This window comes from Magnolia sinica, chromosome 2 (genome assembly GCF_029962835.1).
Source record: "Magnolia sinica isolate HGM2019 chromosome 2, MsV1, whole genome shotgun sequence".
Taxonomy (NCBI): Eukaryota; Viridiplantae; Streptophyta; class Magnoliopsida; order Magnoliales; family Magnoliaceae; genus Magnolia; species Magnolia sinica.
This window is the reverse complement of record NC_080574.1, coordinates 137,398,008-137,412,250: the sequence shown is the minus strand read 5'-3', so window position 1 is coordinate 137,412,250 and position 14,243 is coordinate 137,398,008. Positions and strand designations below refer to the sequence as shown.

At 40.3% G+C, this 14,243-nt stretch overlaps 1 protein-coding gene across 5 annotated transcripts in view; it reads right to left on the bottom strand.

Annotated features, from left to right (window-relative positions):
* The window catches only part of LOC131237860 (protein MICRORCHIDIA 6-like), a 28,765-nt gene that overhangs the window by 6,929 nt on the left and 7,593 nt on the right, over window positions 1-14,243 (bottom strand). For 4 of the 5 annotated variants that reach the window (XR_009167441.1, XM_058235884.1, XM_058235885.1 and 1 more), the window contains 12 exons: window positions 12,609-12,687; window positions 12,396-12,482; window positions 12,176-12,251; window positions 9,465-9,543; window positions 8,436-8,570; window positions 6,456-6,554; window positions 4,519-4,605; window positions 4,295-4,441; window positions 1,776-1,868; window positions 1,441-1,492; window positions 774-885; window positions 114-370 (listed from right to left, as the gene is read on the bottom strand). Coding sequence is in view for 4 of the 5 variants with exons in the window: in XM_058235884.1 (XP_058091867.1) it covers window positions 114-370; window positions 774-885; window positions 1,441-1,492; window positions 1,776-1,868; window positions 4,295-4,441; window positions 4,519-4,605; window positions 6,456-6,554; window positions 8,436-8,570; window positions 9,465-9,543; window positions 12,176-12,251; window positions 12,396-12,482; window positions 12,609-12,687 (1,303 nt within the window). In the remaining variant the exon portion in view is untranslated. The remainder of the gene's footprint in view (window positions 1-113; window positions 371-773; window positions 886-1,440; window positions 1,493-1,775; window positions 1,869-4,294; window positions 4,442-4,518; window positions 4,606-6,455; window positions 6,555-8,435; window positions 8,571-9,464; window positions 9,544-12,175; window positions 12,252-12,395; window positions 12,483-12,608; window positions 12,688-14,243) is intronic. The other variant, XM_058235886.1, reaches the window with a different exon arrangement.

Here is a 14,243-nt window from a genome sequence, read left to right as displayed (position 1 = left end):
TAAGCCAATACATTCGATACATTGAACACTGATCACATGTGCAGTGGGGTGAAGGGCAATTCATAGAAATTGGGTGCAGAGTAAAATAGCCTCACGATGATTCAAAGGCTGACCTGATTGAGAGCCAGTATGATCATGGCCAAAGGATAGCCCCTGTGGTGAGTGCATCTCAACCTCAGGCATGAAGAGGGAGTTGGGAAAATTTGTGGCATGTAAAGTATTCACCACTACTGAAGAAGAGGGCATGGGTGCTCCTTGAATATAGTTAGTAGGGGAATTGTGGTTCACCACAACTGGCCGTAAGGTGCCAGGAGAAGGAACCGAACGCCGACTTTTATGCCGATAACCAATCAATCCACAATGAAGATCCCTGGCAAAATCCACAAAAATAACAGCATCAGATACATGCATGTTTGGATGCACTATTAGATTGAATTGCAATTACTATATAATTTCCTTAGCCTTCATATTTATCACTTGGAATCTTCAAAATTTAAAATAAAATAATAAAAAAAGACTTGGGGCTCCAAATTGCAACTACATTACTTTTGGTCTTGAAAGAAACATAAGTATGATACCCAGCCTACTTCCTCATTATGAATACTAGGAATTACTCTTGATTGAACAGCATATTTGCAACTGCGATTAATTAGTGCATTCAAAATGCAACCACGTATTGGAATGGCATAGTAGAACAAGACCGTATAAACCAGGTTATCGAAATTGTCTTTTGTAAGTAATGAGTGTATTACCCATAGAGTACTGAAGCTTACCAATATTCCACTGTCATTTCCCTCAAACGGATTTTAAGTTTTTGAAAAAGAGAAGTCCACTCAAAATCTTGCTTATCGTGTGTAGGCTCAACAAAATTCGCCTCCAACACGCCTAATAAACAATTAGATTGGTGAGAAACAATTAAAGCAAACCAAAGTTACAAAAATCATCTTTTATCAAATACAAGTCACTGCAGCAGAGAAGGTAATCTGTTAACAATACACATTGTAAAGGAAACCAAGGAACTATATAATCCTCGACCTCAGCATATGTACTCTGGTTTTCATTTTGTACAAGCGAGGTACATTCTTCAGCAATAGAAGCCATTGTTTAGTGGGGCCTCGCAGCGGATGAACCATTACCTTAAAACAATCAACCAGATCGGAACATCAGAGCCACCAATCTTGTGGCCTTTTTTGGTTGAATATGTACCACTGCAGTCTATTAAGTTGCTATTTGTAACCAGATATTGCAAGGATGGGTTGTCCTACAGGAGATTTTAGGAACATGGGCAATCCATGGTGGGTTCTAGAAGACCAATGATATGAAGCAACAAACCATGGACCACCTTCCAAAAAGAAGAAACCTGAGCATGCTTTGCATTTCCTTGGATCGAGGATTCGATAATTCCTCAAGAGAAAATAAGTGTTTCAAAAGGCTTCTTACCAACAACTCCCCTGCCAATGCCATTGTTCGATTGAACAACTCGCCAAAAGGGCTGCAAGGAAAAGACATAAGAAAAAATGTGGGAAGGGGCCTGCAAAAAACTTGGAATTTTGACAAAAGAAAGTTCTAATTGATTTAGTAGTTCATCATCATCATCATAGCCTTTCCCCATCTGTTTGGGGTTGGCTTTTCATGATTGCTTTGCAGAAGTTCAATGACTGGCTCCATGCCTGACATCAATCTTCCTTTCCTGGGCTCGGGATCCACTGGATCATCACTACCGGGCAGAGCCTCTACTTCACAGGATATAGTAATTAATTATGCACTATGTTTACCAATATAAGGCGGTTCTTGTGGTAGATGCTGAAACCATGGATGTCAACCTTTGGAGCCTCCTTTAGAAATCCTATTGTGGTGACAACAAACACCTGAAAACAGTTGTAACCAGCAAATGATTTGGTGAATGGTAGATAACATGAGATTTGGGGGGGGGGGGGGGGGCGGCGTGGTTTGGAGCGCAAGCTAAAGGAACGTATCACCCTCAACATTTTTTTAGAGAGACAAATAATAAGGTATCTATGTTTTTGACAATAGAACTCTTTTTATTATAAGCAGCCATCTAAATCCCACCACATATGCCAAAGTGGCACACGGGTGTGAGATCCAAGTTATCACCAAACCAAGTGGATGCCCTTTCCAAAAATCAAGATTGTTCACTGCTCAAGTCTCTGAAGTTTACGAAGCCAGCTACAAGAAATCTTGCCAGGCTTTTCTAAGCCATCCATTTGTTTCCAACAATATGGTCATCTGATAAGTGAACCAGCATGACTTTTGTGCCAGGGCAAGTACAGTGTGGCTCACTTGATCAATGGCTTAGATCTCATACATGTGTGCTATGTTGGCAGATGTGGTGGCAAGTACATGGTCGTCTTATATAAATATGAGTGAGATTAGCAAACTTCCTACCACTGGTATATCACAACCGACTGGCAACTACAGTTCTCAACCATTACTAGTCCTCCAATTGAAGTGCAAAGATAATAGAAGCATAATATGCAGAACATCCCATAACTATTAAATGACACTGGAGTAGATTCACCATAATGCAAAAATAAAGAAGAAAGGTCACAGGCCATATGAAGAACAAAGGAAAATAGTTAAGCTCCTAGCTAAATGGTGGTGGAAGTTTGGACATTGGAGATGAGACAGAAGCATTGTGGCGAGGAACTGATGAGCCAGTAGTCAAATTCTGGAAAAGGTGGTAATGTTAATTGATGATGCTTTCCCATCATTGGTCTCTCCTGTGAATGACAAAGAGATGAAAGTGGGAGATTGCTATGAGTTCTTTGGAGGGCTCCATGGTGTGGATAGTCTCCTTCCAAAGTAACTTAAATGAGTAGGAAACTAGGGAGATCACCAACCTCATGAGCATTCTTCATGAGGTTGGTCTTGATACCTCAAGAATCAAGAGAGGATACCAAAGTTTTGAAAGTAGATGGCAAATGGGTGTTTTTCCTCCAAATCTGTCTTTGCTAAACTTTGTGACTCAGGGCACCCTTATTACCCGTGCGCCAAAATTGGTAGAGCCTCATTCCTCCACGGGCTCAAGATTTTGCATGGACACAGCCATCGCCAATAAAATTCTCATTGTGGATGATCTAAAACAGAGAAATATGGCACTGGTTAAAAAGTGTGTTATGTGTAGGTAAAGTGAGGAATCAGTGGACCATCTCTTTTGCACTTCCAAGAAGCAAGTAATATCTAGGACCACTTTTTAAAGATGTTTAAAGTCAAATGAGTTTTTGAAAGATCCCTTTTTGAGATCATTGCTGGCTGGACTCCTGGTCCGTTTTCAAATTGTAGTAGGCGAATATAGGCATTGTTTCCCTTTGCTATTATATGGAGCATTTGGAAAGAGAGGAATGCTAGGATTTTTTAGAAGAAATCTATCTCAATGGGGGCTCTCTCCTTCCATCATCTCTATGGTGTTGGGGTGGGTCATCGATCACCCTGATTTCTCAGTTTCTACTGTGGGATCCATAAGAAGCGATTAAGAGTCGTGGTCTTTGGATGATTTGCCTGGTGGATGGGCCTGGGCATCTTGTGGAGACAATAGGGTCACCTTTCCTGTATTATTTCTGCCTTTTTTTGCTTTAATGAAATTGCCATCTTCTCAAAAATATTTACCTAATGCAAGTCTATCTTTTAAGACTTAAGAGAGAGGTTCCAAAATAACATACTTGAATTTTATCAAACATAGGCATTTCAAAATAGGTATTTTTGCACCTAATGTAAGCCTATCTTTTAACAGCGAGGTTCCAAAATAACATGAATTTTATCAAACGTGGGCATTTCAAAATAGGTATTTTTATCAATGAAATATACTTTTTATTTTGGTCAAGTTGCCAGCATACATGCATAGACATGCATGCATCAAGACATAACATCAATGCACCTTCCCCTCTGGTTTCCCACCCAACACACCACATCTGCGCATGTAATTGGCAAAATGCCTACAGGGTTTCAACTTTAAAATTTTATTTTATTTTAAGGAGAATAGTTTTCTTATACTTTAACAAGGTAATGAGATGATATGAGATCACATGTTTAATCATTGACCCACTCAAGGAAATATGCTTCAATTTAGTATCCAAAGGGCTAGATTACAATGTGCATTTTCTATCATATTTTAAATCGCGGTGACTTAGACTTATCCAGCACAAACCTGACATACATGCCAGTCAAATCTGAATCCTAATTGCAGGTCCCACGTGAAAGCAGTATCTAATAGTAACATTCATAAATGATGATGATAACGATGACAGCAAGAAAGAACAGCAGCAGTAATACAGACCTCCATGTTTCCTCCAGCTTGAGGTTTATACAAGATGTATTCTATATATTTGAGATCATCAGCAATATTATGATGCTCCACAACTTGTCCACGCAAAATTATTCTGAAATTTTTCGCCGTCCGCAGATATAAGATGGATAAGTACGCCTGCAGATTGTCAATTAGATTTCACTATAATAGGGATGGACTAAGCAAATTAAAGTTAAAAACAAAATAAAACTCACTCTAAGAGAATGACGAAATCGATTTGCAATATGGTCTTGGGTTAGTGCACTCTTATGAAAATGCAGAGCTCCAGTGATTTCAATATCCTGCAACAGCATTTCACATGCACAACACTGAAAACACCTCCCACGAGAGAGAGAGAGAGAGAGAGAGAGAGAGAGAGAGAGAGTGTCAAATAAGTTATAGCTTTGTGGAATCAGGATAAAAGGTATGCCCCCCCTATTTCACATATTCAATTCGTAAACGATACTTTGATTTTCAGTGAAGCTAACCAAGAGAAAGTCAATAATCTTCGCACAACCATAAGATGCTTTGAGGCAGTATCAGGGCTGACCGTTAATATGTCAAAGTCAAAGCTTTTTGGGGTGAATTTGGATGACGAGGAGATCAACACATGGGCGAAACATCTTGACTGTTCAGCAGCTTCTCTCCCTTCTTCCTTCGTTGGCCTCCCCTTGTGTATCGGCATCCCTTCTAAGTCTTCTTGGGACAAGGTTATCATCAGATTCGACAGATATCTGGCCAAATGGAAATGTCGATATCTCTCTCTTGGTGGTCGCATCACCCTCATCAAGGCAGCCCTATCCAATCTCCCTATCTACCTCATGTCCCTGTATAAATGCCCTTCTTCAGTTTTGGCCCACATCGATAAAAAGAGACGGGATTTTCTATGGCACAACAAGGAGGAGATTAAGAAATTTCATCTTGTCAATTGGAAAATAGTGTGCAAACAAATTCATCAAGGCGGTGCAGGGATTAAAAATCTCAAGCTTATGAACTGGGCCCTCCTTGGCAAGTGGACTTGGAGATTAGGCACAGAAGACAAGAGTCTATGGAACAAGATCATTAAAAGTAAATATGGAAGATCTGATGATGGCTGGTGGACCAAAGAGACATCTTGATACAGGGCTTCGGCCCTATGGAAAGGCATTCTTTCAATGAAAAATGAAGTCCTTAAAGGCATCGACTTCAATCTAGGCAAGGGTATCAGCATTCAGTTCTGGAATGACAGATGGGTGGGCGACATTCCACTGAAAGATAAATTTCCGATCATTTTCTCTGTTGCTCCAAATCAATCCGTCGCTGTAGCTGATTGTTATACCGTCTCCGATGGTAAAACAGAATGGAACGTGGAGTGCAGGAGGAATCTCAAAGATTGGGAGATTCAGGAATATGCGGAGCTGCTCAACTGCATATACAAAGCTTCGCCAAATCCCCTAATCGAAGATAATCTGATCTGGAGGATGGCCAAATCCAGTACCTTCTCGGTTAAATCTTTTTACAATCAGCTGGACACCTCAGTCTTCAACGATGAATCTCTATGTAAGCAAATCTGGAAGTATTCGGCCCCACCCAAGATAATCGCTTTTGGCTGGCTGGTTTGTAAGAAGAGGATCTTGACAGTGGATAATCTCAGGAAAAAAGGAATGTGCCTACTTAACATTTGTCTGTGCTGCATGAAGATGGAAGAATCGGTAGACCACCTGTTGGTGCATTGCCCCTTCACCTCTTTAATCTGGGCTGATTTTTGCAATCGGTTCAACATCAGTTGGTGCACTCCAGATTCAGTGGTATCCCTCTTAAAGGCTTGGCATGGGGTCAGTTTAGGCAAGCATAGGTCTCGCTTATGGAGAATGTCTATTCTTGCAGTCTGGTGGTCAGTTTGGGAGGAAAGAAATGGAAGATGCTTCAGGGATATCGCTAATTATGCTTATGTTGTCTCATCCAAAGCTAAGCGTTTAGTTTTAGAATGGGCTGTTTATGTAGATTTTCTGAAGGATTATGACCTTTTTCTAGGAGATTAGTCTTGTTTGCTCTCTCAGCAGACCAGCTAACCTCTTCCCTGTTTTTGCTTCCTTTTTAATATATTTTGCGTGAATTTTCAAAAAAAAAAAAAAAAAGTTATAGTTTTAACATGGCATGTAAAATCACTAACCTCCTTGTCCGATTCGAAATCAAGCTCCATATCCCCATCATCATTTGACCATAGATTGAAAACAATAACCTTCGTGCCATGATGACCTATGTCATCAAACTGCTCATTAAATCCAGAGAATGTGAGATGAAGTTTAGAAAATTTCACAATCCAAGAGAGGATACAAGAAGAAGAAAACTAATACACAATACACTGCAAACTCAAAAGGAATAAGTTGTTTCACTTTCATATTTATCTTCTGATAGGTAGTTGTGAAAAACAAAGGGTTTATGGCCAAGTCCATAGTACCAAATCTCCTTACAAACATACGGGCCTGTTTGGCAGACACCTGAAAACGAGTTTATGTCATGTATTAAAAATAATGATCTCTAATACATAATTCCATTTTAGTTCATCATTTTTTTATGACAACAGGGTGTCCCCGCTTCTTTAAGGCGAGACTATTCCCTGCGGATGCATGCAATCACCCGCCAACCACGTGCATTGGGTAATCCGACTCAAACTCGTGTATGTGAGGAGCAAGCCCATGACCGAAGCCGTTCACCCAAACCGTGATGGGTCTATCCTGATCTCTAATACAGAATCATGATTAACTAAAATGAGACCCATTTTCAAGCATCTGCAAAACAGGGCCAAAAACTTAAGACATTGAAGATTCATAATTTTTTAGATAATTTCGCTTTTTGTTGTGTATGCATATGCACCAAAAAAAGAAAGAAAAAAATGCAAACATGCATACAAGATATCGAACAGGAAATATCTATAATATAAAGGAAAAGTTAAAACTTTTTAATTATGTAAGCTTCAGTGTGTTTATAGCATGTGTGATCCAGTGGTACTGGAAGTACCATAAGCTTACAGTGGTACTGAGTCGACGTGGGGCCCACGTGGTGTGTGTATCACATACAAACCATCCATCAGATTCATTCCCTCAAGATTACCCCAGGTCTGGAAAATCATCTTGAACCTAAACTTTGGTTGGCCATATCACAGGGATCAAGGTGGGAGGGAACTCCCACCAGTGATTCTCACTGACGCCCACCTGAGTTGTCGAACAGCCTATTTTTTGTACTGACCCTTCATCAATGGCAGATGAAGGATCTGGACAGCATGTATTCCATATACACAATCACATGAGCTCCACGCAAATCGAGGGTGGGCACCCCCTCTCAACTTGTCCCTTGTTCTGTAGCCCACCTAAGTTTCCCTTTGGACCGATGTTTGGGCCATTGGGGTAATGTGAGGTGATGCATCCGATGGACGGATCGGATGTCTTGAATACATCATGTGGGCCCCACTTCCGCCCGGCACCACCATAGCTTAAGGTGGTATTGGTACCACCTGGAGTACACCCCTTCTAGAATCCGTGGGGTACCATATGTGTATCAGTCACATCTGAGAATTCAGTGACTTGTTTATGCAAGTATCTCCAAATGAGTATAGTAGATCCTATGAAGTGAGCATTATGTAAAAGTGCCGAAACAACAAGTCACAAGGAGTGAAGTTTCAATAGTTCATGCAAACACCATTGCTTCAGATTTTCAAGCATGCATGGTGGACCCCTAGTTGCACAAAAACAGGAGCAGAAGCGGCACCTTGGCTATAAGGTTCTAGCAACTAAGGTTTCACACTACAAGCTTGTGCTTTCAATTAGGTGGAAGAAACACACTCGAGACAACATCAAATGCCACATGCATCTCAAACTCCTAGCCAAGTGCCTTGAAACGAGAAGTAACATAGACCAAAGGCATGTCAGCATTAGGACGTACAATTAACCATTGCAATCCAGATCCATTATTATAGAAAATCTAATGCATTTTTGTCAATTAATCTGTACTAAACTGATTGAGTTGCACGCCAAAATCGCTATAACCCACCTGCTCATGGAAACATTACTGATGAAGTTAAAGAAATATACAGTTAGATTCACAGATGTAATAAGCCATCAATCACCACTGTGAAGAAATTTTGAGAGCTTACTTGCTTCAACAATTCGGCTTCTGTTGCGTAAGGAGACCACTGCAAGAGTGTAGACAAATTCATATAGAAGTGTTCTTCATCAGGGAATAGTATGGTTTTGAGTACACCGGTTGATGGATCAAACTCGTAGTCAACCTACGACCAAAACATTACCAACATATAAACAATGAGATTATTCACCCAATTTTAACAAAGAGAAGGTCTCAATAATTGGTTGGACCACAAGTACCATCCACACACCAGAGAACATCCAAACTATCATGTGCGTGCAACATCCAACTTTCCAATGGGTTGGTCACACCATGAGGATTGCCTTGTGCAAAAATCAGCCCCTCCACTCATCAGTTAGCTCACACCACAGACGACAATGTCTAGCCACTGATAAATAACAAAATACATGTGTGGTCCACCATCCACCTGATTAGCAGATATGGCTATTTTTGCACAGACCGATCCTCATGATGGAGTAACCTATTAGATGGTCAGATATCACATGCACATGATAGGTTGAAAGTCATCCACTGGGTGGACGGTAACTTTTTGTCCAACTGGTTGGATTTGAGACCTCTTTATCAAATGACTAAATAAGAGCCAATTCTGGCATATCTGTGTGGAATCTGGGACATTCATCAGACGGTCCCCTCAGTGCACATATCCTCTCTAACAAATCAGGCCTGCTCACTCATCAGGTTAGTGACGCATGCACTTTGAATGTACCATTGGATGGTTATTTTTTTTCTAACTGTCCATTGTTCATGCATGTGTGATCCACCTGATAAATGGACTGGCTAGAGTGTAGAGAAAGGAAGATTCACTGCAGGATGTCCCCAGATCTTGGCACATATGGGGTATCTGTGTTTATCTTTTGAAGATTGGACGTCTAGCATTAGCATCCCCCGACTTGACGTATCACACAGGTTTAAGCAGACACATTTTGTAAAAGCAAAGAAATACTAATAAGAAAAAATCTTTCAAAAAAATACTAAAAAGAAAAGAAAAGAAAAGAAAGCATCATGTTCCCAAGCTCACCATGGGAATGACTATATCGGCATGGCCTGTTAACATCAGAAAGGTATAAGAAAGTAGACCAACACTTTGAGTCAACATCCTGGTGTCAAAGAAAGCTATGAATGAGAAGGAGGCTCAAAAGAAAAGGAAGTGTCGTTGGTTTGAAGGACAAACACAACCATTGTGGAAATAAGAACCTCATAAGGAAATAATTGATTAGATGTAAACATCTCATGCTAAATACTAGAAGATCAGAGAACAATAAATTTAGACCAGCATCCAGAAGTAAAAAAAATAAAAATAAGGGTGCCGATGGGTAGGGGATCCCACATAATTGAGATTGGGTGTAATTCCAACTTTAGCGGGCCCCATGCCCTTTACGTATGATTCGCTGCACTACATTGGCGCTTTCCTCCACATAAACACAATTAAGGAAAGAAATATGGTGAGCAAGTTGAGTGTCATACAGCGCAAGTATGGAGAAATGGTGCTTCTTCCAAGGTGGCGGCATTTGCATGGTTGGTGGGTAGGAAAAGGTACTTAACAGTTGACAACCTGCAAAAGCATGGTATGGTAATCTTTAACGTAAGTCTCCTATATTCGTTGAGGAGTCAGTTGACCACCTCTTCACTCATTGCCTTTTTGCATCAAAGAAGTGGTCCGGCTTCTTTAAAGTATTTGGAGTCTCATGGGTTATTCCAAGATTGATTGACCAATTCCTCTTGGCTTGGCATGGAGGGGGCAAGAGTAAGACCAGGAATTGAATATGGCGCTTACGTTTATTAGCAGGTCCATGGTGCATTTGGTTGGAAAGAAATAATTGTTGTTTTAGAAATCGAAGGGTTTTTTCTTCTTTTTTTTTTTGAAGTCTTCAATAGGGTGAAAATGAACGTAATAAAGTGGGCGTATGCAGCTAATGTGTTCCCTACAGCTCAATTTCCAGAGAGCTGGTCAGATTTGTAGGTAGTATCTTTTGTTTGTTTTTTCGTCTTTTTTCCTTTCCTTTCTTTTGCATTCTTTGGCTTTTAGCCTTTCTTTTTATTATCAGCTCAAAGAAAGACACAATTAAGGAAGTTTTAGGGAAAAGAAAAAAATGAAAACTATGCTAATTGCATCTATGTGGAGGAAAGTGCTGCTTTACTGTGGCAAATCTAAACCTAGAGGGCCTGGAACCTGCAAAAATCAGAATTAGAGTTGAATCCTGATTATGTGGGACCCCTTACCCAAATGGACCAAAGTAATTGCAATAGTAGGAATTATAAGGTCTTTAGTTCCAAGAGAAGGATAGCTTGCTAATGCTTTCAATTCCACACATGGTACCTATGGATCAGTGATCAAGACCATTGATTTGATTGGCCCCACCAAAGATGGAGGAGACTAAAAAACTTCCCACATAGTTTGTTGTTCCCACATTGTGGGGGGGGGTGTGTGTGTTGGTTTGGTTTGGTGATATAGACCATCGTTCTGATGCGCCCCACTAGGGATGGAGATGCCTTAAAAAACTTCTTAGATAAGGATATCCTAACCTTTTCATAACTAGCATACATTTTTTTAATGACTTCGTAACAGGCATATATTTAAACAGTATATATGGCCCACAATGAAAAATGTGGGAGATTCAAGGATTGGGATCTTACAATCTAAAAGACTTTCAGGTCATCCCCCATATGTGACAAGGCACATATGATCAACCGTCCAAATAGTCAAACCATGGATCCTGAAAAGCTCCCAGAGTTGAATACTCTAGTTTGGGTCATCACGCATATGCAACAGGGCACGTCAGATCAACAGTCCAGAGAGTTAAAACCATGGATCCTAAAAAGTGCCCAGAGTTGAATACTCTAGTTTGAGTCATCCCCCACACGCAAAAGGGCACATCAGATCAACAATTTGAATATTCAAACCATGGGTCCTGGAAACCTCCAGGAGTTGAATACTCTAGCAATCAAATCCTCTTTTTTTTTTCCCAGTTGAATGTGGACAACATATATTTTACAGGCCATCTGTTTGCAGACACCAAAAGTGTTAGGATTCTCTCATCAAACAGATTTCTATGCCGTGTCCCATTTACCACAGAACCCATCAGATCAGAAATCCTGATCACCAAACCATGGATCCACTTGTAAAGAATTCTTGATGGGGAAAGGGCAATTGAGTACTCCAAGTTCTCCTTGAATTTTATGGAACTGAATTAGACATCCAGCTTTAGCCAACTCTCAACCATCTCGAGTCCACCAACCAAGATTTTCAAGCACTGAGTAAAGTTTCCAGATTTTGATGAGAAAGGGATTTTCATCTTAATATCACAATATAGAAATTGCAAATTAACCGATACTGCTATCTACTCAATAAGTATCACAAGTAACACAAGAAAGAAAGCTTCACTAAGCCATTTGAACCTCTCCACATGTAAGTGGGGGATATCCGACCATGTATAGGTGGGCCCCACTATGAAAATGATCTGCCCAAAAATCTGGCTGGTCTGCTTCAGGCAGGCCAAACAAATACAAAAACAAGGTACAGCCCAAAACACTTGATATTGGTCCAAAATCAAGGTACTGCCTGATGATTTGGCAAGTCTGGCTTTTTGTCCAGATCATCTACAAGATGAGGCCCCCTTGAGGCACATCTCAGAGGTCCCACACAGACTGGCACATGTGGCTGTGTGTAGACATACTCAGATTGGCACAACTGGCAACGTGTAATTGAAACTTCATTACTCAAATAACAACCTTCCTCTCATGCAGCAACAAAAAACAATTGCATCCGCCCCGAGTCGCATGGTGCTCGTCTTGAAACCATTTCCATCTGAAAGGCTACAAATCAACCAATCAACACAAACTGGGAGAGAGAAGCAACCCCCCCCCCCCCCACGAAAAAAAAAAAACAAACAAACAAACAAGAAGAAAGAAATAAAGAAGAGAATGCAGAATGGTAGAACATTATTCATACATTTTCCGATCATGGATTTTGATTTCTCAGAAAACCCAAAGCTCATGCAACGCCGCAAGCATGCTGGGTCCATTCCACCACCATTGTCTAATTGACAAGCCCCCAAATTTCAAATTCACAGAATTCAGTTCCAATCTGTTTCAAGTTATGATAACAGAAAGTAATCCATGTAAACAAGTTTTCTTGCCAATACCAATATGGAATTTTAAGTACCTTGAATCAGCAAAGCGGGACTTCCATTCCGTGGATTTGAGATTTTATCTACAATCACAAAGGTAGCCCCATTTTGTATCTATTCCACATACCCAAATAAATGGGAGAAAACATGAATTCATTGTTATAAAGTTGTTGTAAACCAAAACACCATTGTCTAACAATTTGTGCGCATTAAGAACCATGAATCTTAAATGGGATGGATACTAAAAATTAATGCAATCCTGCAAAATGCTATGTCAGTCACATGAGTGAATTTTCAAAAATCCTGCTCTTGCAGTCCCTGCATGTGCTATGTGCCTGAGACCAAGGTCGTTCACCAGGTGAGCACCATGATGTATGTGCCATAGCCGAAAGATTAGGCTGATTTCATCCTCTGTTAGCAAAACTCCGTTTTAAACTCTGTACTTTTTGAAGGAAAAAAAAAACATGCGCATAATAGATCAAGTGTTTAGAACTCCATATATTTCGAAACATAGGGAAAAACAACTCATTTTTTTGGCAAATAAAATAAAACACCTTTTTTTTTCAATAGAACACATTTTTTTTCAAAAAAAAAGGGGGGGGGGGGAAATTTTTTCATAAAGATGTACTGATTCATATATGGATTACTAGAAAAGGAAGAATTTGAGAGAGGCAAAGAACACCATTCAACTCTCTATTGTTCAGACATAAAGAAATTCTAATTATTTTAAATAAGTTTTTCTATATATGGGGAAATGGTACTGTTGAGGTCAACCTCATGGGAGCTTCCCATGAGCACCGTGATCTATGTCAGACATCCGCCCCATCAATCAGATGCACCTTTCCAAGGTGGGCCACCGGCTTAAAAATCATGCCAATCCATGACTTACACCACAGACAACAGTTGAGAAAGGATATCCACATATCGAAACCTTCATGATTGTTTATAGGGCTCACTGAGATGTGGTTCAGACATCCAGCCCATCCATTGTGTGTCCCACTTGGATGAGGGGTCACTCCAAGTTTCAGCCACATCCAAAACTCAGGTGGGCCCCAACAAGTGCTTTTAGATGTTTTAGGCATGATTTCATATGGTTTCAGATAGTGTGGCCCACTTAAGTTCCAAATGCGGCTGATTTTTTGGATATCCCATAACCTTGAGGGGACCCACCAAATGCACGGTGTGGATGTCTGATACACATCACAATGTGGCCCACACAGCTTGTCCTCATGCGAAGCTCCCATGAAATCGACCTCATAGTACCATTTCCCATAGATAAAATATAATATATAATATATGGACACATGCATATGCACAGCCATTTTTTTTCACTCCTTTTTCTTGGTCCAAACCATATTAAACCTGAACCTTTTCATCCTCCAAATTATTTGCATTTCCACTTTTTGACTGAATGTTTGAATGTATTTTTTACAATTAATACCGAATTAAACACGAATATTTCGCACACCATGTTTTGCTGTATAGCCTGTATGCCATTTTGCTAACTATAGTCTCAATCATAAGATCAGTAAACAGGGCATCAGAAAACCACATTCGCCTTACACGTGTTGGCCCACCAAGATGACCGGGCATGCCTAGTTTTTGGGCCGCAGCACATGCACAGTGGCCTCCACCCGATGAACAGATGATTGAAAATCCTACTCTCCTAT